Raw genomic sequence first — 27565 nt, forward strand, 5'->3', positions numbered from 1 at the left:
AATCCGGTGTTTACCGCCGTGTTATCTGGGATGTCTTCTTTATTCCGGCGCTTGTTTTTGCTGTGTCGTGGTTTTCCATTGCCATCCCTGACTTCGGATGTGCTTGGGTCGCTGGTGCTACTTCGGGCTAACCAGATGTCCTCGCCCGCGCAAAAGCAGGTCATGAGGCTTGTTAGGGTTGCCATTGTTCTCGGCTTTTCTTGGCCGAGGGGTCTGGCAAGCCATTCGTCTCGGACGCTGTGCTTGAAAGCTGCTAAGGCTTCGGCGTCCGTACAATCGACGATTTGGTTCTTCTTAGTAAGAAACCTGTTCCAAAACTTTCGGGCTGACTCTCCGGGCTGTTGAATTATATGACTTAAATTGTCTGCATCCGGAGATCAGACATAGGTACCTTGAAAGTTAGCCCGAAAGGCGTCCTCGAGCTCCTCCCAACTTCCAATGGAGTTATCAGGGAGGCTTTTCAGCCAGTGCCGAGCTGGCCCTTTAAGCTTGAGGGGTAAGTACTTGATGGCGTGGAGATCGTCTCCGCGAGCCATATGAATATGGAGGATAGAGTCCTCAATCCAGACACTAGGGTCTGTGGTCCCGTCGTACGCCTCTATGTTCACTGGTTTGAATCCTTCTGGAAATTCGTGGTCTAGCACCTCATCGATGAAACATAGGGGGTGTGCGGCACCCCTGTATTTAGATGTATCATGGCGTTCGGACGGTTGTGATGTTTGGTTTTGGTTGTGCGCTGGAGCGCGCTTCCTTGATCCATAGATGGATCTGGTTGCGTCGGCCTTTTGATGCGAGTCCTCGCGTGGATCGTGTACTGACTTATGTGCGGCCTCATTGGCCGCTCTATCGCGGCCACGGGGTCATTGATCCAACCGGTCGGCTGTTTTATTCTTTGGCTGTGGGGGATCTAAGGCCTCATCGTCGAATTCAGGCAGCAGCTTGCGCTTTGGGTAGCTCTTCGTGTAGCGACTGCCACCGTACTTTTCTGCAGTGTCGAGCACTTTGTTCCATCTACTGTTGAGTGTATTTTGTGCGGCCTTGAGCCTTGCTTCTACTTCTTCAGACTCCTCACAGTGGCGATAAGCCTTCTATGGAGGTTCTCTTGCTCCAGGTGCCTTTCCGGGATGATGTGTGCATCGTCATCCGGACAGTTCTCCTCTCCGGAGACGGGTTGATTTTGACGCTCGGCATTGCCGTGATTGGACAGCGGCTCCATACTGTGTTCGTCATCCGCTGGCTCACCCTGCTCTATTGCTGGGTCTATGTGGTCGTCGTTTCCTCCGGAGTCAACCTGTGTATTATTTTTTCTTGCGCTCTTATCGCCGTTTTTGCCGAGGCAGGATTTGGAGCGATGCCTACGCTGCCGCTTTGATTGCTTCTCGAGGGAGCTATCCTTCGCTGCATCCTTCCGTTCCTCGTCGTCATTTTCTTTGGGTGTATCCACCATGTATATGTCATGTGATGAAGTGGCGGTCCAGCGCCCTGTGGGCAATGGTTCCTGTTCGTCTCCTGCATCGTTGTCCATACCATCGATGTCTTCGGAGTCGAAGTCGAGCATGTCGGTTAAATCATCGACAGTGGCTACTAAGTGGTTGGTTGGTGGGGAGCGAATTTCTTCATCATCCGCATCCCATTCTAGCCGGACATAGTTCGGCCAAGGCACTCCTGACAAGGAGAGAGACCTTAACGAGTTTAGCACATCGCCGAAGGGCGAGTGCCGGAAGATATCCGCGGAGGTGAACTCCATGATCGGCGCCCAATCGGATTCGATAGGCATGGGCGCAGGTGGTTCGGAGTCCGTGGCCGGAGATGAATCCAGTGGTTCGCCGTCACGGCTCTGGTGAGGGGTAAGGTCATTATTCGGCTCTATCACCGCTAAGAGTGGGGCCTCCAAGGCGGGGTCTATCCCCCGTCCTCGGATGGCGCAATCTGCTCCGGATTGAAGGTCGAAGTAGTTGCTGGCGTGATCTCCTGAACACTGTCCGACGGCACAGCTACATCATGCTCGTCGTGATCGTGCGGCACACCTGGCATGGGCTCGAATCTGTTGAAGATCAAGTCTCCGCGGAAATCGGCAGTGTAATTCAAGTTTCCAAACCTGACCTGGTGGCCAGGGGTGTTGCTCTCGATCTGCTCTAGATGGCCAAATGAGTTGGCCCGCAGTGCGAAGCCGCCGAATATAAAGATCTGTCCAGGAAGGAAGACCTCACCCTGGACCGCATCATTACCGATGATCGAAGGAGCCATCAAGCCTTACGGGGATGACACAGTGGAACTCTCAATGAAAGCACCAATGTCGGTGTCCAAACCGGCGGATCTCGAGTAGGGGGTCCCAAACTGTGCGTCTAAGGTGGATGGTAACAGGAGGCAGGGGACACGATGTTTACCCAGGTTCGGGCCCTCTCTATGGAGGTAATACCCTACTTCCTGCTTGATTGATCTTGATGATATGAGTAGTACAAGAGTTGATCTACCACGAGATCGTAGAGGCTAAACCCTAGAAGCTAGCCTATGGTATGACTGTTCTCGTCCTACGGACTAAACCCTCCGGTTTATATAGACACCGGAGGGGGCTAGGGTTACACAGAGTCGGTTACAAGGGAGGAGATCTACATATCCGTATCGCCAAGCTTGCCTTCCACGCCAAGGAGAGTCCTATCCGGACATGGGACGGAGTCTTCAATCTTGTATCTTCATAGTCCAACAGTCCGGCCAAAGGATATAGTCCGGCTGTCGAGATACCCCCTAATCCAGGACCCCCTCGCCCTCTCAGCCACAATGGCGCCCAAGGCAAGCACGGGCAAGGGAGCGGCCATGGACGCCGGGGGGAAGGAGGCACCAGAGAGTGAGTTTGTGGAGCTGCGGATGCGGTACACCCTCTTCACCCCAACGGTCAATGCGCTCACCCTCAGGGAGAAGTTCAGGTGCCTATGGGGGAGGGAGACGACGGGGCATCCCGCCACGCGCATCGTCCCTGCCTCCTTCGCCAAGCCCAGTCCAAATCGATATCCTTTCTTTGTCGACTACTTCTCCTGCGGGCTCTGCCCCCCTTTCTCAGATTTCTTCAATGACATCATGCACACCTACAGCTTCCACCTTTCGGATCTTACGCCGAATGCCATGGCGTGCATGGCCTGCTTAGCTCACCTTTGTGAGGGCTTCGCCGGAGTGCACCCCAGCACTACGCTCTTCCGCCATTACTTCACCCCTCGCATCCAGCCACGGGGTGCCATCTCTGGCTGCATCACTTGGATCCTGAGGAGCTAGAGTATGGGCACGTACCCAGAGGGTGCCCAGAAGGAGAGGTGGGACGAGTGGCGGGGCCGGTGGTGTTGGATCGAGGAGACAGGTCCGCAGGAGTTTTGCCAGGTCCGTTGGAGGCCGCCGGTCCGCAGCAAGGACTGGGGCGAGCTCGACGCCGACGACGGGAAGCTCACGGTTGCCATCACCAGGATCCATCGCCTCACCTCGGTCGGGCTCACTCTCGAGATGATCGAGGCCGACTTCATCCGCCATCGGATTGCCCCACTGCACAATAAGGGGAGGCCGGCCTGGGACTTCAGGAATTTGACCGACAACATGAGGCCCCGCCCCGGCCCGAATCACAACTTCACGGTGCTGCAGCATGCTCATCTTTGTCAGAGGCTTTTCTAGCTCAAGGTTGACGAGGTTGGCAAGGTCGGCAAGGCCACCAAGGCCGGCAAGACTAACAACCTATTCGGGTTGCCAGCAGGGGTGGTCCCGTTGAGCAACAACTCTTGCCTGACCGCCATTATCGCCATGATGCCGGTTTTCAATACGCACGGCCTTGATTCGACCTGGGCCGAGTCAACCGCGGAGCTGGTGTAGACATTCTTCGACAACTTGTCAGAGAGCTATGTTCGTGGTGAGCCACGGCTCATCCGCCCCACCACCGAGGAAGAGTTGGCATACATTGCCGCCAGGGCGGAGGAGGCAGCACTTGCTGAGGAGGCCGGCAGCCTCAGCACTGTGGAGGACGAGGCCGACATGGCCGCAGAAGAGAAGGAGTTTGCCAAGTGGACAGGGTCTACCGGGGAGCCAGCGGTGCTGGTGTTGGGGTTCCCCTTGTTGAAGAAGCGGTCGAGGAGTCGGCTGAAGAGGAGACCAATGCGGATGATTCCTCGGCCCCAGGGAAGAAACGTGTCCTGCGGCGGGCTGGCTCCGGCAAGCCGGTCCGGCCCGACAAGACTGTGCAGCGGCAATGGGCCCAGGTGCAGCCCGTGCGCCAGATGAGGCGTACGGCAGCAGCGGAAGCCGTGGCAGGGAAGAGGGTTGCGGCCGCCGCCTCCTCCTCGTCCAAGCGGCCTAGGACTCTATCCCCATCTCCTTCCCTCACGAACGCTGCCCCGGAGGCCGATTTTGATCTTGGGTCCTTTAGCCCGAAGAGGAAGAGGGGCAAGAGGAGGAGGATGAGTAAGCATCTTGCCCCTCATCATCTCCTGACCCTCCGCCTACGCTATCTTTCCCTGACTTGATCTTATCTTCACAGTGACTTGGGGACGCTGGCCCAGAGGGCGGCGAAGAGAGCCAAGGCTTCGACGAGCGATGAGCCCCCGGCAAGCGCTCCGCGTAGGCCAGCATTGGTGGTAATCAGCCCGGACGACAGCCCTCAGCGCAGCCCCCGCTCAAGCCCCCAGCGTGAGTCCGTCATTCATTCCCCATCGATGGGTGTTGGGGTGTGTATCCTTGGCGCTGACCTTGCCGGGTTCGCATGAGGAGAGCGGCAACAGGAGGAGCCGTTGAGGGCCGCCCCTGACACGCCGCCCCCGTCGACCACGCCACCCAGAGGGGTGTCACCGGCAAGGGCATCTACGGACGAGCCCACGCGCACGGAGGAAGAGGGGGCAAGCATGGGCGCTGGTGGCTCCATCCCGGCAACAAACATTGGCGGGGAGGGAACCACTTCTCCTCAGCTCGGCACGAGTAAGCTGCCTGCCTCCCATCCCTTGCTATCTCTACCACGCGATGTTCGTTCTTTTCTTTGTTGTGAACTTTGATTTTGGCCTCGCTTCATTCTCCTTTCTGGTTTCCAGACCATCCCTCGACGGACCAGGTGGACGTCGACGCTGTCATCGAGGAGGTCGCCAAGGATGCCGAAGCCAAGGCCACCAAGATCGCTGCCGGGGAAGCCGCAAAGTACGCCGCTGAGGAGGCCGCAAAGGGGCCTGCCGGGGAGGCCGGCAAGGCTGCCGTCGAGGAGGCCACCGAGGAGCCTGCCAGGGAGGAGGTGGCCAATGACCAACCTTCCTCCCCTACAGCCCCCGCCCCGGGCAAGTACTTGAAGGTGGGCGACGATCTGTTCGTCTGCCTCCCGGGGACGGCAAGCACCAGAGCGCTAGCCGAATGGGAGGTTTTCAGTGATGAGGCCCACGCCGCCACCGGGCTCGAGGTTGTCGACGAACCGAGCGCCAGCAGCGGTGGTTCCCAAGAGGAGCTGCTCCTCGGGCCATGAGCACCAATTTCCAGAAGCTTCAGGCACTCCACCGTGCCCACCAGGATAAGGTAACCTCCAGGACGGCAGCCGTGGACAAGGCAGAAGCAAACTTTCAGCAGCGCATCGCTCAGACGCAAGTCTGGTTCGCCGAGGCCCGGCAGGACATGAGGGCCACCCAGGATCAGCTGGACGAGCGCCAGCGAGAGCTCCTCTTGAAGCAGGCTGACATCGAGAAGGCCCAAGAGGCAGCAAAGGAATAGGCAGCCAAGGACAAAGCCGACCAGAGGCAGCGCCAAGCTCTGCTAGACACCCAAGAGGAAGACCTCGTTGCTCATGAACAGGCGCTTGCCGCCACGCTCCATGGCAAGGACAAGGAGATCGAGAAGCTTGTCGCGTAGCGGACCTAGGAGCTGGAGCGGAAGCACAAAGATGCACTTGATGTTCTGGCCCTGGACCAAGCTGGCAAGGTGGAGAAGCTCGAGCTGGAGTGGGAGGAGCTGAATTAGGAGATCTCAAAGCTGACGAAGGACATGGACATGGCTAACCACACTTTGGCGGATTTGCAGGTCACCATCTCCGACAAGACCAAACTTCTCTCCAAGGCTAACAATTCCATCGATAATCTGAAGCTGAAGCTGGACACCTTGGAAGGGACGCTTTCGGAGGTCAGAGCCCGTGAGGAGACCCTGAACAAGACCCTTGAGGGTGAGAGGCAGCTGCTGTAGGATGCCGTCGCTGCCCACAACGACTATGTGGACATCACGAAGCTCTGGACCAGCCGCCTCATCGACGTTACAGAGAGGCTCACCATGCAGCTAGCCGTCATGAGCATGTCGGACTTCAGGTACTCCCAGGAGGCGAACATAAGCCCCAGTGCCAGGCTGACCTTGTTCTTCGAGCGCGTCCTCGACGCCCTGGAGAAGCTCCGCTCCAGTCGAGCGACTTATCTGGCCAATGAGGCTCGGAAGCTTTGCCGGGCGCCCTGACCAAGGTGCTCACCAAGGTGGCATTCTGGAACCCCAGCGTCGACTTCGCCAACGCGCTTGAGAGTTTGCCGGAGGATCCGGACCACAAGGCACTCGAAGAGCGTATCGAGCCCATCATCATCTGCGTTGACGGAGTCAAGAGGTTGGAAGGCCAGCACCGGGACTAACCACCCCGTTTCTCATTGCCGCTGCGATTTCACGCCCAAGACAATTTTATCTTAAGTTAGAACCGCGGCAACCACTGATGTAATATAACTTTGCAGTATTCTGAAATAGTGTGTGCTATCTTCCTGTTTGATCTTTCTTTGTATGTACACACCCTACGCTTAGTTGGATAGGTTTGCCGGCGCGTAAACCCGTGTTGCGGCGCTTTGAGGAACGGATCCTTAGCAGCCTGCCGGGGGCGCTTGCTGCCGGGCAAGACATCTTGCCATTCTCGGAGCAGCCGCTTGAACTGTTGAGCGAACTCGAAACAGAAAAAGGGTGTTGCCAATAGCAGAAGGGTTCCTTTGCGTGTAGGTTCCCCATACAAGGAGCAAAATCTTTCGAGGAAAATAACCCTATAAAAAGGAAATTGCTCAAGGTTTTGCGTGACTTAGCTTTTTCGTCGCCACGCGGATGGTTGTCGCGGCTGCAGACGACACCGCTCGCCTGGCTGATGACACCAGAGTGATGGGATGATTTTGACCTCCTCTGCCACCAGCGTCTGCCCTGTCGCTTGCATGCGCTGGGGCAGACAGACCGGCTCCAGATGAGCGGACCGCTGGGGCCTTCTTCTTCTTGGAAGCCATGGCGATGAAGAAGTCGATGCGCTAACTTCTAGACCATATTTTCACAGGCCTCCGTACTCCCCTACCTGGCGCGCCAAAGATGTCGGGAAAACGACACCTCTGGGATCCCGAGGATCTCTTCTACGGTTGGTGGGGGTGAAGAGATGTGCCAAGAGCAGGTCTAGCGATCAGCGCGAGGGGCTTTTACCTAGGTTCGGGCCGCTAATGATGCGTAAAACTCTAGTCCTGCTTGTTTGTGTTTATCTTGTGTTCTCTAGTTCTTAGACTAGCTACTATACGTGCCCAGTCCAAAAAGTCTGAATCCTTCCACAGTACACCTCGGGCCTCCTTTTATATGTCAAAGGGGTCGCCACAGTTTCCTCCGGGCGCATCCAAGGCCTATTATGTTCCTTCTAGTCCAAAAACAATCTCCGTAAAGTTTCGTTGCATTTGGACTCCGTCTGATATTGATTTCCTGTGATGTAAAAGATGCAGAAAACAGCAATTGGCACTTGGCACTATGTCAATAGGTTAGTACCAAAAATGATATAAAATGATTATAAAACATCCAAGATTGATAATATAACAGCATGGAACAAGAAAAAATTATAGATACGTTGGAGACGTATCAGGTGACGCTACAATCTACATTATCATCCATGCCAAGCACCGCCTCAGAGGCCATGGTGCGGGCCCAGCTGTTGTTGAGATTTCCGCCGGCAACCGATCGGATGGATGAGTGGAGAGCCACCATTCAGAACCTAATTGGTTTCGCCAAGGCGGGAGGATCACAGCGAGCTGGCTAGCCATGACCTCCCCAAGCGATGACTGTGGCCCATGCTGCTGGTCGTGCGGAAGGGGCCACCCCTATGGTGCAGTCCCCTCTACGGCAACCAGAAATACCAGAGAAGTATGATGGGAGACTAAACCCGACATAATTCTTGAGTATCTACACCATCGCTCACTACTAGGAAAAACACTACTAGTAGTGTAGGTTTTTTACATACCAGTAGCGCGGGTACCCGCGCTACTGCTACGGCGCTACAACTATTTTTTAGCAATAGCGCGTTTTTTACCCCGAGCTACTGGTAAATGATGATAGCAGTAGCGCTTGTTTTGAAACAAGCGCTACTAGTAAAGGATGATAGTAGTAGCGCGTCTATGATACACCCACGCTACTAGTAACTAATTAGGATTTAAAAAATATAAAAATCTACCTATTCTAGTGTAGACATACATTTCATAGTACTCACATACATGCATTTCATAATACGTACATTTTATGCATAATCAATCATACATATCTGCTATAGATAATTAATACACACACACACACACACACACCACGCCTATAGGTCGTCGTCGCCGGCGCCTCCTCAAGCCTGTGTTTGATGGTGTTGATGTCGTCATCATCACCGCCGCCGCAGCACCGTGAGGATGTCGTCGTCGTCATCACTGCCGCAACCCCGTGTCGGTGTCGATCTCGTCGTCATCGTCGCCGTCACAGCCCCATGTCGATATCATCGTCGTCGCCGCCGCAGCTTCATGTCCATGTGTTCCCTACTAGGAACTCACAAATCCTGGAATTAAACAATGAACCAAGACAGTGCTAGGCATGACCACAAGTGAAAGGAGATAAGGAATTCCAAGGCAGTACGAAATCTTATTATAGATTCTGAATACAGGCTTTTGAGGCAAATTGCAACAAGCAAGGGCTGTGCACCAAGTAGAAATAATTTCCAGGTCATTCGCAAGCAAGCAAGCAAGAAGGCATCAGCAACAGCAGATGTATTACCAACATTGTACCCTTTACTGTCAGGTCATTTCAATTTAACTCTTGGTTGAAGATGTATTATTGCTGTAGTACCAGTAATCATCAGCAGTAACAACACTTGGTGTGTCAATCAATAAGCATCCGAACCAACAATGATCTATCTAGCTACACAATGGTACTAGTATTACGTTCTATTTGACTAGCAGAAAAACAGAGTTGGTCTAAAACTGAATAGAAGCGAGTTTGTAGGTACCTGGGTTTGGCCGTGGACGCCGAATTCAGGGCCGAGGTCTTCCTGAAGGCTATAGATAATTAATACACTGTAATTTACATAAGATAAATTACAAAATGAAAATTACACTACAATTTGGCGTACACATTTACTGAACTTCTTTAGAATGGAGCAAAACAGAGACTTGCACCTTCACTTCTTCAATGTCACTTTGATCCTAATTTGCAAAACAAGACTGCTGACACAGTTCTTATATTTCTGTCATATCTAATTACACATTTCCGGTATAGCCATCGGCCATGGGCAACCTAAGATAACCCCAAACCTAGAATTATATATTGCCAAGCGCTAACCAATTAATGTATTACATAATGAGTTATGTCAGGGGGAGGCTAGCTTGTACGTGTCAACTGCTGCACACTGATGGTCAGTCAATAGTTTTTATAAATTATATTAGATGAGGTAAGAATGTTTCCTATTCAGAATGGCTAACACATACAGTACCAAGTGATTATGCATTACAGTAATCTGTGATTATGCATGTCAGTACCTTGAAAGCCCCAACATAGAATTCATTCCCAAGCATGTCCTGAACCATCCCCCGGAACTGAACGAGGGTGTTGGGTTTGATCAATCCGAGATTTGATGCATCCAACAATGGAACTTGGAAAGGACAACACAGTGTAAGAAATCTCATTTCACCTAGTGAAATATAGTTTGAAATCTCCTAGCAGTCCAGTAGGATCTAATGCATACGAAAATAAATCCCTTCTCCCAACCATAAATCCGTAAATGCATTTGCTCTCAAGCATTCTTCTACCTTCTACTATTTCATTTTGATACTAATCACTTCCCCCCTGTTACAGTGCGGAGTGCGGACTGTGTACATAAAATTATAAAATTTTGATAATTTATCTATGATGACGCCAATCAATCTATAATCTGATAGCCTGATACATAGGAAACTGGCAGACGCCAACCAGACCGCGAGTGGATAACCTAATCTCGTGCAGCGTGCTAGCACACGACAGGGAAATGAAGCCAAGAACAGAAACGGGTGGTGCCACGGATTAAGCTCATTATGTATTACTTCATGCATTCATGGTTATTCATCTCTATTTTCCAGCAGATAAGTAAAACTAAGTACTAAACTGTAAAACATAATCTTACGATTCTAGCAGCTCCAGGCTATAGGATGAGTTAAAATTTCCAATACATCTCAAGTGAGCCGATACGAGAGTCCTTGGCAGAGGACACAACAATCTTGTATATAACACTGACAGCTAACTTTAAGATCATCCTTTTGCGTCGGTCAGTTTTTCCCCCTCTTCACAACAGATCAACCTAGACAAGTGAATCGCTAGAACTAGACCAAGATCCACATCCAACAGTGCCAAGCCAGATCCACGAACCCTAGGATTCATTCCGTAGCCAGGCAAATCAGAACGGAAATGTGTCACAAATTTAACAGGACAGCACCCGAAATGCTTCGATCAAACCAATCACGGCACACGAGAACTGCAATCGCTCAGCGTGCTGGGAAGGAGGAGGAGGCTCTCACCGTGTGGCGGGCCGGTGTGGAGGTGCTGCCGCATGTCCCCGGCGGCGTCGAGCTGGCATCGTGCGCGGTAGCCCCGTCGGTGGCGGCGGGCGGCGAGGCCGTGCGGGTCCTGGGGCGCGTCGGCGAGCGGATCCTGGCCGGGGTCCGCCGGGTCAGAGAGGCGGGGCGCGCGGGCGCGGCGAGCGGTGAAGAGTTCGGAGGCACTCGTCATGGCCGGCCGGATCCCCCCGTACGGATTAGGCGCGCGTGCGCGTGTGGCGGTGGCCTGCGTGATACAGACAAAGAATCTCGGGCGGCGAAGCGGACCGAGGAGGCGGGGGCGGAGGGCGAGGGGGAGACGGAGAGGTGGGGGCGCGCGGTGGCGGGGAGGCGGCCGAGGAGCGGGCGGGCCGTGCCGGATGCGAGTGCCATGATTTGGATTTGGAAGAGGGAAGGGGAGGCCGCTGGTAGAGGGGATCTCGTCTGGATCGGGGGTGGGTGGTGTGGGAGAGTGGAGTGGGACGGTTGGTGCGATAGTGGTAGCGCGGCCTGTCCCACGGCGCTACAGCTATCTATCTACTGGTAGCGCAGGTTTTACACCGCGCGCTACTATTAATTTCTGTTGGGAGGGCATGGTGTAAATGATGAGAGTAGTGCGTTTTGAGTGCCCGCGCTACTACTATTCCGTACCAGTAGCGCGTTTTTTTGCCGGGGCTACTACTAATTAGCAGTAGCATGGGTCAAATAACCCACGCTACTACTAAGTGTCTGTCTATAGGCGTTTTCCTAGTAGTGGTTGTTCAAGCTGCCGAGGGAAGAGACGAGAAGGTGTTCGCCAACTATTTCCCTTTGGCACTCAAACCAAATGTGAGGTCTTTGCTGATGCCCTTGCTGGAGAACTCCATCTCGACCTGGGCTGACCTGTGCCATGAGTTCATTGGCGCCTTCACGGGCGGCCATCAAGAACCAGGGCGGCCCAGCGACTTGCAACTCCTCCCGTAGAAGGAAGGAGAGACTCTGCGGAAGTACATGCAGAGGTTCGGCCGAGTACACAGGAACATTCCAGGCATCCACCCGGCAGCTATGATAGCCGGTTCCAGTCCAATGTGCGCAATCGTCAGATACATTCCAAGATGATCGTTCGATGCCTAAGACTGTGAAGGAGCTATACACTCTAGTGGATAAGTGTGCTCGGGTGGAGGAGGGGAGGCGGCTCCCTTGTGAAGAGGATGGCGTTGACATCGACTCAGAAGATGATGACGAGGCCACCAGTCAGAAGAAGAAGAACAAGAAGCACAACAAGAGGCGCAAGGATAAGGCAGTGATGACCGTCGAGGGATCAAGCGCACCTAGTACCAGCAAGAAGGTCAAGACCGAGGTTCCCGGCAAGGAAGTTGCCGCATGCATCGATTGGCGGGAAGCCGTGGCTACCAAGAAGGCTCGGAAGGGTGATGGGTCGTATTGCAAGATCCATCGGACTAAGGGCTACGATCTCCAGGAGTGTCATCAGGTTGAGCAGCTCGTCAAGAAGTAGAGGGCTGAATATGAGAAGCATGATAAGGAGAAAGGTCGATGTGGCACTGGCGGGAAGGGCCGAGGCGGCGGAGCAAGCTGCCCCGGCAAGGCTCCTCAGAATCAAGGAAACCCCGCCAGAGGCTGTGAGAAGGAAGATTGCAATGATGAGAGTGATGGAGGAGATGAAGAGGAAACCAGCGAGCAGGAGTTCCAGAGAGCCACTAACACCCTGTGCATTGACGAGGGTGCATCTCTACACTCCTCTCACCGCCAACTTAAATAGTGGGCGCGTGAATTCAATGTCGTGGAGCCAGCGGCAGATTCTCGGAAGCCGCACAAGTGGTCCTGCAAGCCCATCATCTTTGACGAGGAGGATCACCCTAACTGCACCACCGCGGTAGGGTGCTTGCCGTTGTTGGTCTCGCCAACAATCCATAACCTCAAAGTCAAAAAGATGTTGGTTGACGGCGGGGCCAGGTTGAATCTGATTTCTCCAAAGGTCATCAGCAAGCTTCAGATAGCAGAGGAAGAGCTCAAGGTTACTGGCACGTTTCATGGGGTCAACCCCGACAGGAGTCGTCCTAAGGGGAAGATCACACTACCGGTGACATTCGGGGGGGTTGAATTACCGGACTGAGAAGATCGTGTTTGATGTGGTCGACCTCCCCCTGTCGTACAATGGAATCCTTCGTTTCCTAGTTCTGGCCAAATTCATGGCGGCATCCCACTATGCCTACAACACCTAGAAGATGCCAGGGCCGATAGGCGTCATTTCCATTCCATCAGACGAAAAGGACGCAATCATCTACATGGACAAGATGTACCGGGAAGCAGTCGCAGCAGAGGTCGTTGAAGCCACTATTCCCGCCAAGGAAAGTAAAGGAAAGAAGAAAGCTCACAAGGATGCCAGCAAGAAATCTGGGAAGCGTGTCTCTTCGGAGTACGCTGCACCTGTTGATGACTTTCTAGAGAGTTCCAATAGCAAGAGATCCAAGGCTGTTGCACCCACTGTGAAAAAGGTCCCGGCAGGGCTGGCTGGCGCTGATGGTACCTTCCCTATTAGCGCCACCATCGATGACAAATAGGAAAGCGCGCTCATTGCCTTCCTACAGGCGAATATCAATGTGTTTTCCTGGCAACCATCTGATATCCCCGGTGTTCTCAGGGAGGTAATCGAGCACCACCTTGTTGTCTGCCCACATGTCCGACCCGTCAAGCAGAAGGTCCGGAAGTAAGCTTTGGAGCGGTAGTAGTTCATTGCCGAGGAGATCAATAAACTTGAGGCAGCTGGACTGGTCAGAGGAGTATTGCATCCAATATGGTTGGCAAATCCTGTGGTGGTACGCAAGGCTAATGGGAAATGGAGGCTTTGCGTAGATTTTACAGATCTGAACAAGGCATGCCCGAAGGACCCATTCCCCTTGCCATGCATTGACCAGATTGTGGATTCCACCTCCGGGTGCGACCTGCTTTCTTTCCTGGATGCCTACTTTGGATACCACAGGATCATTATGTCCAAGGAAGACGAAGAAAAGACCGCGTTCATAACCCCATGTGGCACGTACTGCTTTGTACGGATGCCCTTTGAGTTGAGGAGCGTCGGTTCCACTTTTGCATGGGCAATCGAGATTGGCTTTGAATCACAGCTGCACAGAAACATTGAAGCCTACATGGATGATATTGTGGTCAAGACCAAGGACAGATAAACCCTCATTCAGGATTTGGAAGAAACCTTTGCTAATCTGTGCAAGATCAACTTGAATCTGAACCCAGAGAAGTGTGTGTTTGGCATTCCTTCCGGCAAGCTACTTGGCTTCTTTGTGTCCCATCGGGGGATAGAGGGAAACCCTGACAAGATCAAGGATATCGAGTAGATTCAAGCACCCAAGACAGTTAAGGACGTGAGGTATTTGACTGGATGTGTTGCCGCTCTTAGCAGATTCATTTCCAATTCTGTCGAGCGCCTTGCCGTTCTTCAAAATCTTGAAGAAGGCAGCACCTTTGGAGTGGACTCCAGAGGCAGACGCTGCGCTATGAGATTTGAAGACCTACCTTTCCTCTATGCCCACTTTAGTTGCTCCCGAACCACAAGACCTGTTGCTGCTATACTTAGTGGCAACTAATCAAGTGGTTAGTGCAGCACTAGTGGCGCAGCGGGAAGTAGAAGAAGCAGAAGCCATAGCCATTGTCCCCTCTGGAGAGGAAGGCGAACACGTCCCGGCAAGGTCAGATGTAGTTCAAGACAAGGGAGAACAGGACAACGGAGATAGTCCCAAGGTTGCGGCAAGGAAGAAAGTAGTGCAGCGCCTATTGTACTTTGTCAGCTCCCTATTGAAGGGGGCTATGTCAAAGTACTGTGGCATGCAAAAGTTCATTTTTGGCCTCGTCATGGCCTCAAGGAAATTGTGCCACTACTTCCAAGCACACGATATCACAGTTGTCACCCTCTTTCCTTTGCTATGCATACTCAAAAACCCAGAAGCCACCGGAAGAATAGTGGAGTGGGCTTTGGAGTTATCCAGCTTTGGTTTGAAGATTGAGAGCAACTCAACTAGTCAGAGCAGAGCACTGGTAGAGTTTATTGCGGAGTGGACGCCAACCCCTGATGAAGAAGTATTGGAGACAGTTACCCCCGGCAGGGAAGCGCCCCAAGAATGAATTATGTATTTCGATGATGCCTTCTCCCTACAAGGTGCAGGGGCTGGCGTGCTTCTCGTTGCTCCCATCGGGGAATACCTTAAGTATGTCGTCCAAATGCATTTTCCTCAGGAGAAGGCTACCAACAATACTGCAGAGTATGAAGGGCTCCTTGCCCGGCTCAGGATTGCAACAGAACTGGGAATCAACAAGCTAATCATCCGCAGAGATTTGCAACTCGTGGTGAGACAAGTAAACAAGGATTACCAAAGTCCATTGATGGAGGCATACATTGAGGAAGTGAGAAAGTTGGAGGAGTGCTTTGACGGATTGCAAAAGAGCACGTACCCGTGCGGAAAATAGCACTACTGATCAATTGTCAACGCGCGCTGCGCAAAAACTCCATGTGGGCCAGGTACTTTTGTTCTCCATCTAACTCAGCCCTCTGTATCCCCAGCAACAATGGATAGAAAGAGGAGGAAACTGGACTTCGGTAAGTGAGGGAGTCCTGGATTAGGGGGTCCTCAGACGGTCGGACTATATACTTTAGCCGGACTATAGGACTATGAAGATACAAGATTGAAGACTTCGTCACGTGTCCGGATGGGACTCTCCTTGGCGTAGAAGGCAAGCTTGGCAATACGGATATGTAGATCTCCTCCCTTGTAACCGACTCTGTGTAACCCTAGCCCCCTCCGGTGTCTATATAAACCGGAGAGTTTAGTCCGTAGGAAAACAACAAGGATACCATAGGCTAGCTTCTAGGGTTTAGCCTCTACGATCTCGTGGTAGATCAACTCTTGTAATACTCATATCATCAAGATCAATCAAGCAGGAAGTAGGGTATTACCTCCATCGAGAGGGCCCGAACCTGGGTAAACATCGTGTCCCCCGCCTCATGTTACCATCCGCCTTAGACACACAGTTCGGGACCCCCTACCCGAGATCTGCCGGTTTTGACAACGACATTGGTGCTTTCATTGAGAGTTCCACTGTGTCGTCATCATAAAGCTGGATGGCTCGTCTTGTTGTCAAGGACAACATCACCTCTGGGGGAGCCTTGGCTATAGGCCAAACTCTCCGACTAGGCGGTTTCGTCATGACCACCCGTTCGGCCGCTGTGCCGACGATGACTTCTCGGGTCATCGAAAACAGCCTCCACGTCGGCTCGGAATTCACCGAGCAGATGGATCCAATGGAGCTCTCCTCTTTGAATGAGCTCTTGGATCGCATCACCACTTTGGGAGTCGCTACGGACTATGATCGGATTGGGCTTAAACCCGACCAAAGGGAGATTAACTCTCCACCGGTCACCCATCAGATAGCGGCGGTGGAGGAGCAATGCGGCAATTCTTCCTCTATCTTGAGGACAAACTATGTCCGGATTCCCAAGCTCCCCGAGCCGGATACCTGTCTACGGGAGGACATCGCCCAAACCCTGAACCTAGAATCTGGCAGCGGGCTAGACCTATTGGGCAACATCCCGGAGCCCGAATTTCCAAGATCAGAAACTCCTCTGCCCCTGGGTCTCAGATCGGGTCAGGGTTCGGACTTAAATCCACCCACCCACCCAGATATAAGCGATCTTTCCCACATTAGACAAGAGCCCTAGGAGACAGTACAACACTATTGGGCCAGATTCCTCCTTGTAATGAACAAGGTCAAGCACTGTCGAGAGGAGGACGCAATTTCATTCTTTTGCAATAATTGCATGGACAAGGGAATCCTCAACGCCATAAGTCACCGTGACATAGCACACTTCGCTGACTTGGCGGCCATAGTACAGAAGTACTGTGCGATGGAAAGCGCCTGCAAAACCCAAACAAAATTCTGGGACCCTCTGGCTCCCACTAAAACCCCCGTCCAAATTAAAAGGGTGTACTCTCATAAATCACCCGATCCAATTGCAAAGAAACAAAAGCCCACTATAGGGCGTCGAACCATACTGGAGGGATGGCTCAACGGGCCATGCAAAATTCACGGTACATCGGATACCATACCGACACACAGCCTTAGAGCATGTTGGGTACTCCGGCAGGTGGCCAAGAGCGGTGAGGATATCCTCATCAACAATACTGCAGAGCGCCATCCCCTGGAAAACAACAATATAGTATTTACAGTCTTCGAGATCTTTGCCTCAAATAATAGGCGCAAGCGAGCACTCCGCAGCCTCGCCGAAGTCTGCCACGTAGCAGCAATAAATCCATGGAGCGACACGGCTATCACCTTCAACGCCAGTGATGAACCCAAATTCTGAACAGCCCGAGCACCAGCCGCCCTGGTCCTTAGTCCAATTGTGGACGGCTTCCGGCTTACTAAAGTGCTCATGGACGGCGGCAGCGGACTAAACCTCATCTATGAGGAGACCCTTCGAAAAATGGAAATAGACAGAAGCCGCATTGAGCAAAGCAGCACGACCTTTAGAGGAATCATCCCTAGTCGGGAGGCACGATGTGCTGGGAAAATCACACTAGATGTGGTATTCGGCACGCCGGAAAATTATAGGTCCGAAGAAATCACACTCCAAGTGGCCCCGTTCAATAGCGGATACCACACCCTTCTAGGGCGGGGGGCATTTACGATCTTCCAAGCTATACCCCATTACGAGTACATGAAGCTCAAAATGCCCGGACCAATGGAATCATCACTCTAGCTAGTGATCCGGACATAGCACTCCGCGCTGAAAATAAAACAGTCACACTGGCCCTCGAGGCATTATCCGAAGCCCTCGCAGCCGAGGAATTAACTACGCTACGCTCCACAGTGGACAGGGATGACGTGATACTCGATAAAAGATCCAAGTACACCTCTTTTAAACCAGTGGATGAAATAGTCAAATTCCAAGTCCATCCAACGGACCCTACAAAAACAGCATCCATCGGGGCACAGTTAAACCCCACAAAAGACTCCGCACTACAGGAGTTCTTGCGTGAGAATTGGGACATCTTCGCCTGGCATCCTTCAGACATGCCAGCAATCCCACGCAGGCTGGCCGAGCACAGCCTTAACATCCTAAAGGGATTCAAGCCGGTCAAGCAAACTCTTCGGCGCTTCTCTGAGCCTAAGCGACAAGCCATGGGAGAGGAGCTAGCCAAGTTACTTGAGGCCAGATTCATTCGAGAAATAAAACATCCGGACTGGCTAGCAATCCTGGTGATGGTACCAAAGAAGGACAAATCCTGGCGCCTGTGCGTCGACTTCAAGGACCTTAATAAGGCTTGCCCAAAGGATCCCTTCCCCCTCCCTTGCATTGATCAAATTATCGACGCTACCGCAGGACACGACTCATTGTGCTTCCTCGACGCATACTCCGGATACCACCAAATTAAGATGGCGGAGTCCGATCAAGCCGCAACAGCATTTATCACTCCATACGGCCCCTTCTGTTTTAACACCATGCCTTTCGGGCTCAAAAACGCCGGTGCAACCTATCAATGCATGATTCAGACATGCTTGGAGACACATATTGGCAAAACAGTGGAGGCATACATAGACGATGTGGTCATTAAAACAAGGCATGTCGAATCCTCAATAGACGACTTGAGGCTCACGTTCGATAATCTCTGAACATATGACATTAAGCTCAACCCGGAAAATGCGTCTTAGGCGTGTCCGCCGGAAAGCTCCTAGGCTTCATCGTCTCCAGCAGAGGAATCGAAGCAAATCCGGCTAAAATTCGAGCTCTGTCACAGTTGGCCATCCCAATGGACCTCAAGCAAATCCAGAAACTAACTGGATGCGTGGCTGCTCTAAGCCGCTTCATCTCCCGATTAGGAGAAAAGGCACTACCTCTTTATCGCCTCCTGCGATGCACCGAACACTTCGAGTGGACGGACGCGGCTACGGCCAGATTAGAAGAAATAAAAGCCGTTTTGGCCACAAACCCAATCCTGGCCGCACCTAACATCGTTGAACCAATGCTGCTATATATAGCGGCAACACACCAAGTTGTAAGCGCAGTGCTCGTCGTCGAACGAGAGATGGACGGACATAAATTCCCTCTTCAAAAGCCGGTATACTATGTATCCACCGTCCTCACTCTGTGCAAATCACGGTACCCACATTATCAAAAGATAGCATATGCGGTCTTCATGGCATCCCGGAAACTACGACACTACTTTCAAGAGTGTTCAATTACGATGGCCTCTGAAGTGCCACTCAACGACATAATAAACAACCGCGAGGCCACGGGACGGATTGCTAAATGGGCTATTGAGCTCCTCCTGTTCGACATAATATACAAACCATGACGAGCCATTAAGTCTCAAGTACTGGTTGATTTCGTCGCCGAATGGACAGAAGCCGAACTCCCTAAAGAGTACGACGCGTACTCCAATTGGATTATGCACTTCAACGGCTCTAAAATGCTGGCTGGTCTAGGGGCTGGCATCGTCCTGACGTCCCCCACCGGAGATACAGTCCAATACGTACTCCAAATACTATACAGACTCCAACAACGCAGCCGAATACGAGGCCCTGTTACATGGTCTCCGGATGGCAGTCTCCATGGGCATTCAACGCCTGGAGGTGCGGGGGGACTCGAACCTCGCAATATCTCAAATAAATGGAGACTTCGACGAGAAGGATCCGAAAATGGCGGCTTATCGCAACGCCGTCCTCAAAATGTCAGCTCGGTTCGAGGGGCTTGAATTCCACCATGTGGCTCGGGAAAACAATCAGGCGGCGGATATCCTCGCCCGTATCAGCGCTAAGCGCGACCCTGTCCCACCTAACATCTACTTGAAAAGGCTGTTTAAACCATCCGTGGTATGGGAAGGTGAAAGCACAAGTGCTCCCTAGGTGGTTTCGGTAATTAATGTCAACATATCTCTTGTTGGACTAACACTTTTACTTAGTATGTTTCAGATAAGTTCAACAATGAAGTGGCATGGACTAGAGGATGTGGAACCCCTTCGAAATGCTAAGGACAAAGGATTGGCGAAAGCTCCAACCTTAAGACTCTACATTTTCTATTTTAGTGATCCAAGATCACATTGAGTCTATAGGAAAAGCCAATACTATCAAGGAGGGATGAGGTGTTGCTTAATGAGGCTCTTGCTCAAAGTGCTTAGTGATATGCTCCAAAGCCCTCAACTACTTTCTCACATCCTCATATGACCTAAACCAAAAGTCAAACTCGGCCCCACCGATTCTTTCTATCCGGCGCCACCGAGTTCAGATGTCATAGCCACTGCCACAAACCCTAGGCAAATTGGTCTCACTGATAGGGATATTGGTCTCACTGAGATGGGATTGCAATCTCTCTGTATGGATCTATTACCAAAATCGGTCTCACCGAGTTCGCGTAATCGGTCCTATCGAGATTGCAATGTAAACTCTCTGTTTCCTTTTCGTAACGTTTCGGTCTCATAGAAATGAGTGAATCGGTCCCACCGAGTTTACCTGACCAACTCTCTGGTTAGCTTATTACCAAAATCGGTCTCACCGAGTTTGTGTAATTGGCCTCACCGAGATTACGTTATGCCCTAATCCTAACCATATCGGTCCTACCGAGTTGCATGTCGGTCCCATCGAAAATCCTAACAGTCACTAGATTTGTTGAATCGGTCTGACCGAGTTTATCAATTCGGTCCACCGAGATTGGCAACTTGTGTTTAACGGTTAGATTTTGTGTGGAGGCTATATATACCCCTCCACCTCCTCTTCATTTGTGGAGAGAGCCATCAGAACAAACCTACACTTCCAACTTACCTTTTCCGAGAGAGAACCACCTACACTTGTGTTGAGGCCAAGATATTCCATTCCTACCATATGAATCTTGATCTCTAGCCTTCCCCAAGTTGCTTTCCACTCAAATCTTCTTTCCACCAAATCCATATCATGTGAGAGAGAGTTGAGTGTTAGGGAGACTATCATTTGAAGCACAAGAGGAAGGAGTTCATCATCAACACACCATTTGTTACTTCTTGGAGAGTGGTGTCTCCTAGATTGGCTAGGTGTCACTTGGGAGCCTCCAATAAGATTGTGGAGTTGAACCAAGGAGTTTGTAAGGGCAAGGAGATCGCCTACTTCGTGGAGATCTACTGCTAGTGAGGCAAGTCCTTCGTGGGCGACGGCCATGGTGGGATAGACAAGGTTGCTTCTTCGTGGACCCTTCGTGGGTGGAGCCCTCCTGGACTCGCGCAGTCGTTACCCTTCGTGGGTTGAAGTCTCCATCAACGTGGATGTACGATAGCACCACCTATCGGAACCACGACAAAAACATCTGTGTCTTCTATTGCGTTTGAATCCTCCAAACCCTTCCCTTTACGTTCTTGCAAGTTGCATGCTTTACTTTCCGCTGCTCATATATGTCGGCGTTCTGGGAATGGGGGTCCCCAGACTTGCCTGCCTGCGGCCTGCGGCATGGCTCGAGGAGGGGCCCAGCACGGCCCATCTTCATCAACACAGACCCAAGACCCTCGCGAGGGGCCAAGCCTCGCGGGGCGGACGACACGGAGCTTCCTCAGGCATGGCCTCATCAGGCTGGCTCGCGAGGAGGCGGAGAGATCAAGGTGGGGTACCTCACGAGGTGCCCGTGACGCAAGCCATGATGACCAAGGGCGCCAGGCGGGCGCCAGCCCGCGCAGTGTCCTCCTTTCCACTTTGGTGCAAAGGGAGCAAGCGCGGGCGAGAGCATCAAGTAAAGGCACCCGTTTCGGTGCAACGAGACCAAGACCAGTCCAACGGCAGGGAGGAAGTCATTGTGGAGCCCAAGCCAGCATCACCACCAGAGCCTTTGGCAGGCGAGGACCAACTTTAGTCAGGATAAGTGTACCAGATGTTCCCCTTCAAAATGGCCAATTGTTGGCGCCCTTCCCGCTCAATATTTGGGAAGAGGCCCAGGGCCTTTGCCTATAAATAGGACTAGCCACCCCCAGGGTAGGGGGCAATCAAGAAGGGAGAATCTAGAAGCCAAGAGAGAAACTAGCTAGGATCGGATCGAGTAGCATCACAGAGAGAGAGAGAGAGAAGGGCGACTGAACTCCTCCTAGCAGTTCATCCCCCCAGCCAAGAACAGACCCTCACGAGGCTGTTCTTCCTTGTATTGCTCATCATCATCAGCCCAAGAGGCAATCCACCACACCACACACTGGAGTAGGGTATTACACCACAACGGTGGCCCGAACCAGTATAAACCCTGTGTCTCTTGTGATGTTCTTTCCATAGCTTAGATCTTAGCGAGGCAGAGGGGTGTAGGTAGGTAGAAGGCGAAATCTCCGCGCGCACCCCAGTGTTCGAACCTTAAGGGTCTGCCGGAACCCGAAATCCGACATTTGGCGCGCCAGGTAGGGGTGCACCGGAGTTTTCCCTTCCGCCACCTCCACGACCTGCCCCACGATGAGTAGCGCGTCGCCCGCTTCGGCCGCCGGCGCCAGCACGGGGGCCAAGGGGTTCCGAGCCCTGCAACGGGTACGGTGGCCAGACAAGTTCAAGCCAACGACGCCGCCGCGCTACAGCGGCGCGACTGATCCGCTGGCCTTCTTGCTGGCGTACGAGGAGGCCATCCTCGAAGCTGGAGGTGATGATAGGGTCATGGCCAATTGGCTTCCCATGGCCCTCACCGGCGCTCCGCGCGCATGGCTGCTCCACCTGCCGGCAGCCTCCGTGTCCTCTTGGGAAGAGCTCCGCAGCCTCTTCCTCGCCCACCACGCTACACCAACACCCTCGGTCGTCGCGGCCCTCCTGGGCGGCTCACAGGCGCCACCTACAAGTCACCACGTCAAGCCGTTCATCCGCCGGGTCAGCGTCGCTTCCACGCGGCAGGGGGCTCCCCCGGACCGGGCGGCGCCCAAGGCCGGCCTGACCTTCAGCTCGGAGAACCACCCCTCCAACTCGGCCTGCTCGGGTGCGCTCCCCATGCTGTGCACCATCACCATCTGCCAGGTGGCCGTCACTAGAACTCTCATCGATGGCGGCGCGGGCCTCAGCGTGCTCTCGGTTGAGGCCTTCAACCTCCTATGCACACCCCTGGAACGGCTGCAACCCAGCCGGCCCTTCTCAGGCGTTGGGGGCGGATCCGGCTCCCAGTAACCTTCGGCACCTACGACAACTTCCGCACGGAGCTGGTCGACTTCGACATCGCCCCCATCGGCCTCCCCTACAACGCCATCCTCGGCTATCCAGCGTTGGCCCAGTTCATGGCTGCGACGCACCCGGCGTACAACCTCATGAAGATGCCCGGGAGCAGTGGTGTCCTCACCGTGCACGGGGACACCGGAGACGCGCTGCGAGTGCTCAAGCTCGCCTTCAAGACGGCGGCGTCGGCACAGCCCGCCGACTCGGAGACCCCCGAGCCCAAGGGGGCTGCACCCGCCAAGAAGAAATAGTTGTTCACCCAAGACAAGGCAGAAACCAAGCAGATACCCATCGATGAGGACGGGTCTACCAATGCCACTTTCACCATAGGCGCCAACCTCGAGCCCGAGCAGGAGGAGGCCCTGGTCAGGTTCCTGCGTGCGAACAAGAAGGTATTCGCTTGGGAGCCTGACCAGTTGGCGGGGATCCCTAGGAGCGTAATCGAGCATCACCTCAACGTGTGCCCCAACGTGCGCCCTGTGAAGCAGAAGGCAAGGCGGCAGTCCACAGAAAAGCAGGCCTTCATCGTCCAAGAGACCCGCAAGCTAGAAGCCGCTGGGGTCATTCGCGAGGTCTGATACCCGGATTGGTTGGCCAACCCTGTCGTTGTGCCAAAGAAGGGAGGGAAGGAGCGCATGTGTGTCGACTTCACCAACCTCAACAAGGCATGCCCGCAAGATCCGTTCCCGCTCCCCCGCATCGACCAGATCGTCGATTCCACCGCAGAATGCGACCTGCTATGCTTCTTGGATGCCTCCTATGGGTATCACCAGATCAAGATGGCGGTAGAATACGTCGAAAAGACAGCCTTCCTAACCCCGTGTGGGGTGTACTACTACACATGCATGCCACTTGGGCTGCGTAACGCAGGGGCGACCTTTCAGCGGCTGATGCACATCACCTTGGGCCCGCAGCTCGGGAAGAACGTCGAGGCTTACATAGATGACATAGTGGTGAAGTCTCGGGAGGCCAGGACCCTGATACAAGACCTGGAGGAAACCTTCGCGAGCCTCAACACAGTGAACCTGCAGCTCAACCCAGAGAAGTGTGTGTTCGGAGTCCCCTCGGGCAAGCTCTTGGGTTTCCTCGTGTCCCACCGAGGCATCGAGGCTAACCTGGAAAAGGTCAAGGCGGTCGAGGACATGAGCCCGCCAAAGACCCTCAGAGAAATGCAGAAGCTCACTGGGCGCGTGACCGCGCTAGGGCGCTTCATCTCCAAGTTGGGGGAGCGAGCGATGCCCTTCTTCCAGCTAATGAAGAAAAAGGGGCCCTTTGAATGGACTAAAGAGGCCGACAAGGCGTTACAAGATCTCAAGAGATACCTAACCAGCCCTCCGGTCATGGTGGCTCCGCGCCCTCAAGAGCTCCTGGTGCTTTACCTCGCCGCCACTCCCTACTCCGCCAGCACAGCCCTGGTGGCGGTTAGGGAGGAGCATCGAATCAAAACCACAGCAGTAGCCCGGGACAAGGCAAAACAGGAACAAGGAAGGCCCACAGAAACCGCCACCGCGGCTAAGGAGGATTAGCCGCCGCAGAGGAGTGCACCAGAGGCGGAAGGGGCCCCTCTCCCAGATGGCCAGCCTCCGGAGGCCCCATCGCCTCAGGAGGCGCCATGGTCTCCGGGGGGCGTCACCAGCACTGACGGACACAACCTCGTCGAGCACCTAGTGTACTTCGTCAGCACGGTGTTGCGTGATGCAAGGGCACGGTACCCCATGCCTCAGAAGCTCCTCCTCGCGCTACTGGTGGCCTCGCGCAAGCTGCGGCACTATTTTCAGGGTCACCCCATCAAGGTCGTCTCGTCATACCCCTTGGAGAGAGTGCTCAGGAGCCCTAACTCAGCCAGAAGGGTCGCTGAGTGGAACATAGAACTGCAAGCGTTTCAGCTCGAATTCAGCACGACCAGAGTCATCAAGGGAGCAGCATTAGCAGATTTTGTGGCAGAATGGACGGAGGCCCCAGGCCTCAAGGCCGACGAGGATCGGTCCCTCTCCCCGGGAAGCGAGGCGCCAGAAGGCTGGGTCATGTACTTCGATGGGGCGTTCTCCAGGCATGGCGCTGGGGCTGGGGCGGTGCTCATATCGCCCACTCAGGACAAGCTCTACTACGCTGTACAACTCTGTTTCCAGCAAGGTGAAAAGGTCTCCAACAACATAGCGGAGTATGAAGGTCTAATAGCGGGCTTGAAGGCTGCAGCTGCCCTGGGGGTGAAATGCCTCACCATCAAGGGCGATTCGCAGCTCCTTGTCAATTTCTCCAACAAGGTGTACGAGCCGAAAGATGAGCACATACCTTGCGGAGGTCCGCAGGATGGAGAAGCAGTTCTGGGGTTGGAGTTGCAGCATGTGCCCCGTGGCACCAATCAGGAGGCCGACGACATTGCCAAACGGGCGTCCAGGCGGTTACCTCAGGAGCCTGGCGTCTTCGAGGAGCGGCTCTTCAAGCCCTCAGCCCTGCCGTCATTGTCAAACACGGCTCAGCCTCGGGAGGAGCTCCCCCAGCCACCTGCCTCAGGAGCCCCGGTCTGTGGCCCGGCCTCAGGAGCACGCCTGCTCCTGACGATGGAACCCCAGGAGGGGTGCTGGATCACGGAGCTCCGGAGTTACTTAACACAAGGGACCCTGCCGGAGAAGGAGGAGGAAGCAGAGCGTGTGGCACGGCTGGCCACGGCATACTGCATCAAGGATGGAGAGCTCTACCGGAAGCGACCAAACGATGTATCCCTGCGCTGCATCTCCAGGGAGCAAGGAAAGGAACTGCTGGAAGGTATACACGGCGGAGATTATGGACATCATTCATCATCACGGACCCTCGTCGGCAAGGCGTTCCGCAGTGGGTTTTATTGGCCCACCGCACTCAATGACGCTGTCGAACTGGTGAAGGCTTGTGAGGCCTGCCAGTTCCACGCCAAGCAGATCCATCAGCCGGCAGGAGGCCTGCAGACTATACCCCTTTCGTGGCCATTCGTAGTCTGGGGGCTGGACATCCTGGGCCCGTTTCCTCGGGCGCCAGGGGGCTACCGCTACCTCTACGTCGCCGTGGACAAGTTCACCAAGTGGGCTAAAGTAGAGGCCGTCCACACCATCCCCGCGGGTTCCGCGGTCAAGTTCATCAGGGGCATCATGAGCCGGTTCGGGGTGTCGAACCGCATTATCATAGACAACGGTTCGCAGTTCACCAGTAACCTCTTCAAAACATACTGTGCTAACCTTGGAACGCAGATATGCTACGCTTCGGTGGCGCACCCCCGAAGCAACGGCCAGGCCGAGCGAGCCAAGGCAGAGGTCCTGAGGGGCCTCAAGACCAGGACGTTCAAGAAGAAGCTGGAGGCCTGTGGCAGAGGTTGGTACGATGAGCTTCAGTCCGTGTTGTGCTCCATCCGCACAACCGTGACCAAGCCGACTGGAGAGACCCCGTTCTTCCTGGTCTACGGAGCCGAAGCGGTCCTCCCTCACGAGGTCAGACGTCGCTCCGCACGGGTCCTGGCATTCGACGAGGCGCAGTAGGACGCCATGCGGGGGATGGACCTTGTGCTGGGGGAGGAACGTTGCCGAGAGGCCGCACTGCGAGCGGCGAGGTACCAACAAGCACTGCGACGATATCACTGCCGCAACATCTGCCCCAGAACTCTCGAGGTAGGAGACCTCGTGCTCAGGCGGGTTCTCTCTAGGGAGGGACTGCACAAGCTCTCTCCCATGTGGGAGGGCCCGTTCAAGGTTGTTCATGTTTCCAGGCCTGGCTCCGCGCGCTTGGAGACTCAGGAGGGGGTGCCGGTCCAGAACGCATGGAACATCCAGCACCTCCGGAGGTTCTACCCCTAAAAAGGCCCAGAGCCTGTGAAGAAGGCGAATGCCTGTGAAGATTATCCTTTTTGGAAAAGGCCCAGAGCCTGTGAAGAAGGCAAATGCCTGTGAAGCTGTCTCGTTTGGGAAAAGGCCCGAAGCCTGTGAAGAGGGCAAATGCCCGTGAAGCCTGCTCCCCCCAAGAAAGGCCCGGAGCCTGTGAAGAAGGCCAACGCCTGTGAAGCTCGCCGCCCGTGACACTCTCACGTAATAATGAGTTGGGGCTGTACACGCCCCGGAGTCTCAGGAGCGCCGGCCTCAGGCCCTGGGGCTCCCTCCCACGCCCAGTGGCAGCACTTAGCTCCGCGCTGGTGAGAAGACGTCGAAGACTAGATTAGGTGCCGGACGCGGCTTTTTCATTTGCTTTCCGCAGTTGGCTTGTTCATTCTCATTCGAAGTTTTATTGAAGCTGTTGCCGTCTTTGACTTGTGGTTCTTTGACTTTTCACTCTCCTTCCTCGATTTCTCTTATGCAAGGCCTCGCGAGGGGGGCAGCCGAGCACCCTCGTGAGTGTTTCCGTCCTAGTCGTTCAAAGGTTTCATGACCTGGGTCCATTACAGGAGCACCCCTCCAGTCCGTGCCCCACGAGCACCGCGACACGAACACAGGGCCTGGGTCGGTCGCCCCCCCCCCACGGCTGGGGCCGGGAACTATCCACGCGTGGGCACGTAGCCGGAAGGCACGATAACAGAAGCAAAGCGATGATTAACAGCAATAACCCAAACACGCCCCCGC

At 53.9% G+C, this 27565-nt stretch overlaps 1 protein-coding gene across 14 annotated transcripts; it reads right to left on the bottom strand.

Moving 5' to 3' along the window:
- Nucleotides 1-8445: 8445 nt before the first annotated feature.
- On the bottom strand, nt 8446-11280 carry LOC125507073 (uncharacterized). Of its 14 annotated transcripts, none has more exons than XM_087518798.1 (4): nt 10779-11279; nt 9768-9880; nt 9239-9276; nt 8446-8771 (listed from the first exon to the last, which is right to left on the bottom strand). In XM_087518798.1, exons 1-4 carry the CDS (start codon nt 10987-10989, stop codon nt 8732-8734), a joined length of 402 nt encoding a protein of 133 aa, XP_087374924.1. In that variant the 5' UTR covers nt 10990-11279; the 3' UTR covers nt 8446-8731. The 14 variants fall into 14 exon arrangements, 6 of the variants coding, with proteins under 6 accessions (XP_087374924.1, XP_087374922.1, XP_087374928.1 ...); XM_087518796.1 differs by having other exon boundaries at nt 8446-8774; XM_087518802.1 differs by having other exon boundaries at nt 8446-8791.
- Nucleotides 11281-27565: the final 16285 nt, after the last annotated feature.

Source organism: Triticum urartu, chromosome 1A (assembly GCF_056163025.1).
Source record: "Triticum urartu cultivar PI428250 chromosome 1A, HENAU_Tu73, whole genome shotgun sequence".
Classification (NCBI taxonomy): domain Eukaryota; kingdom Viridiplantae; phylum Streptophyta; class Magnoliopsida; order Poales; family Poaceae; genus Triticum; species Triticum urartu.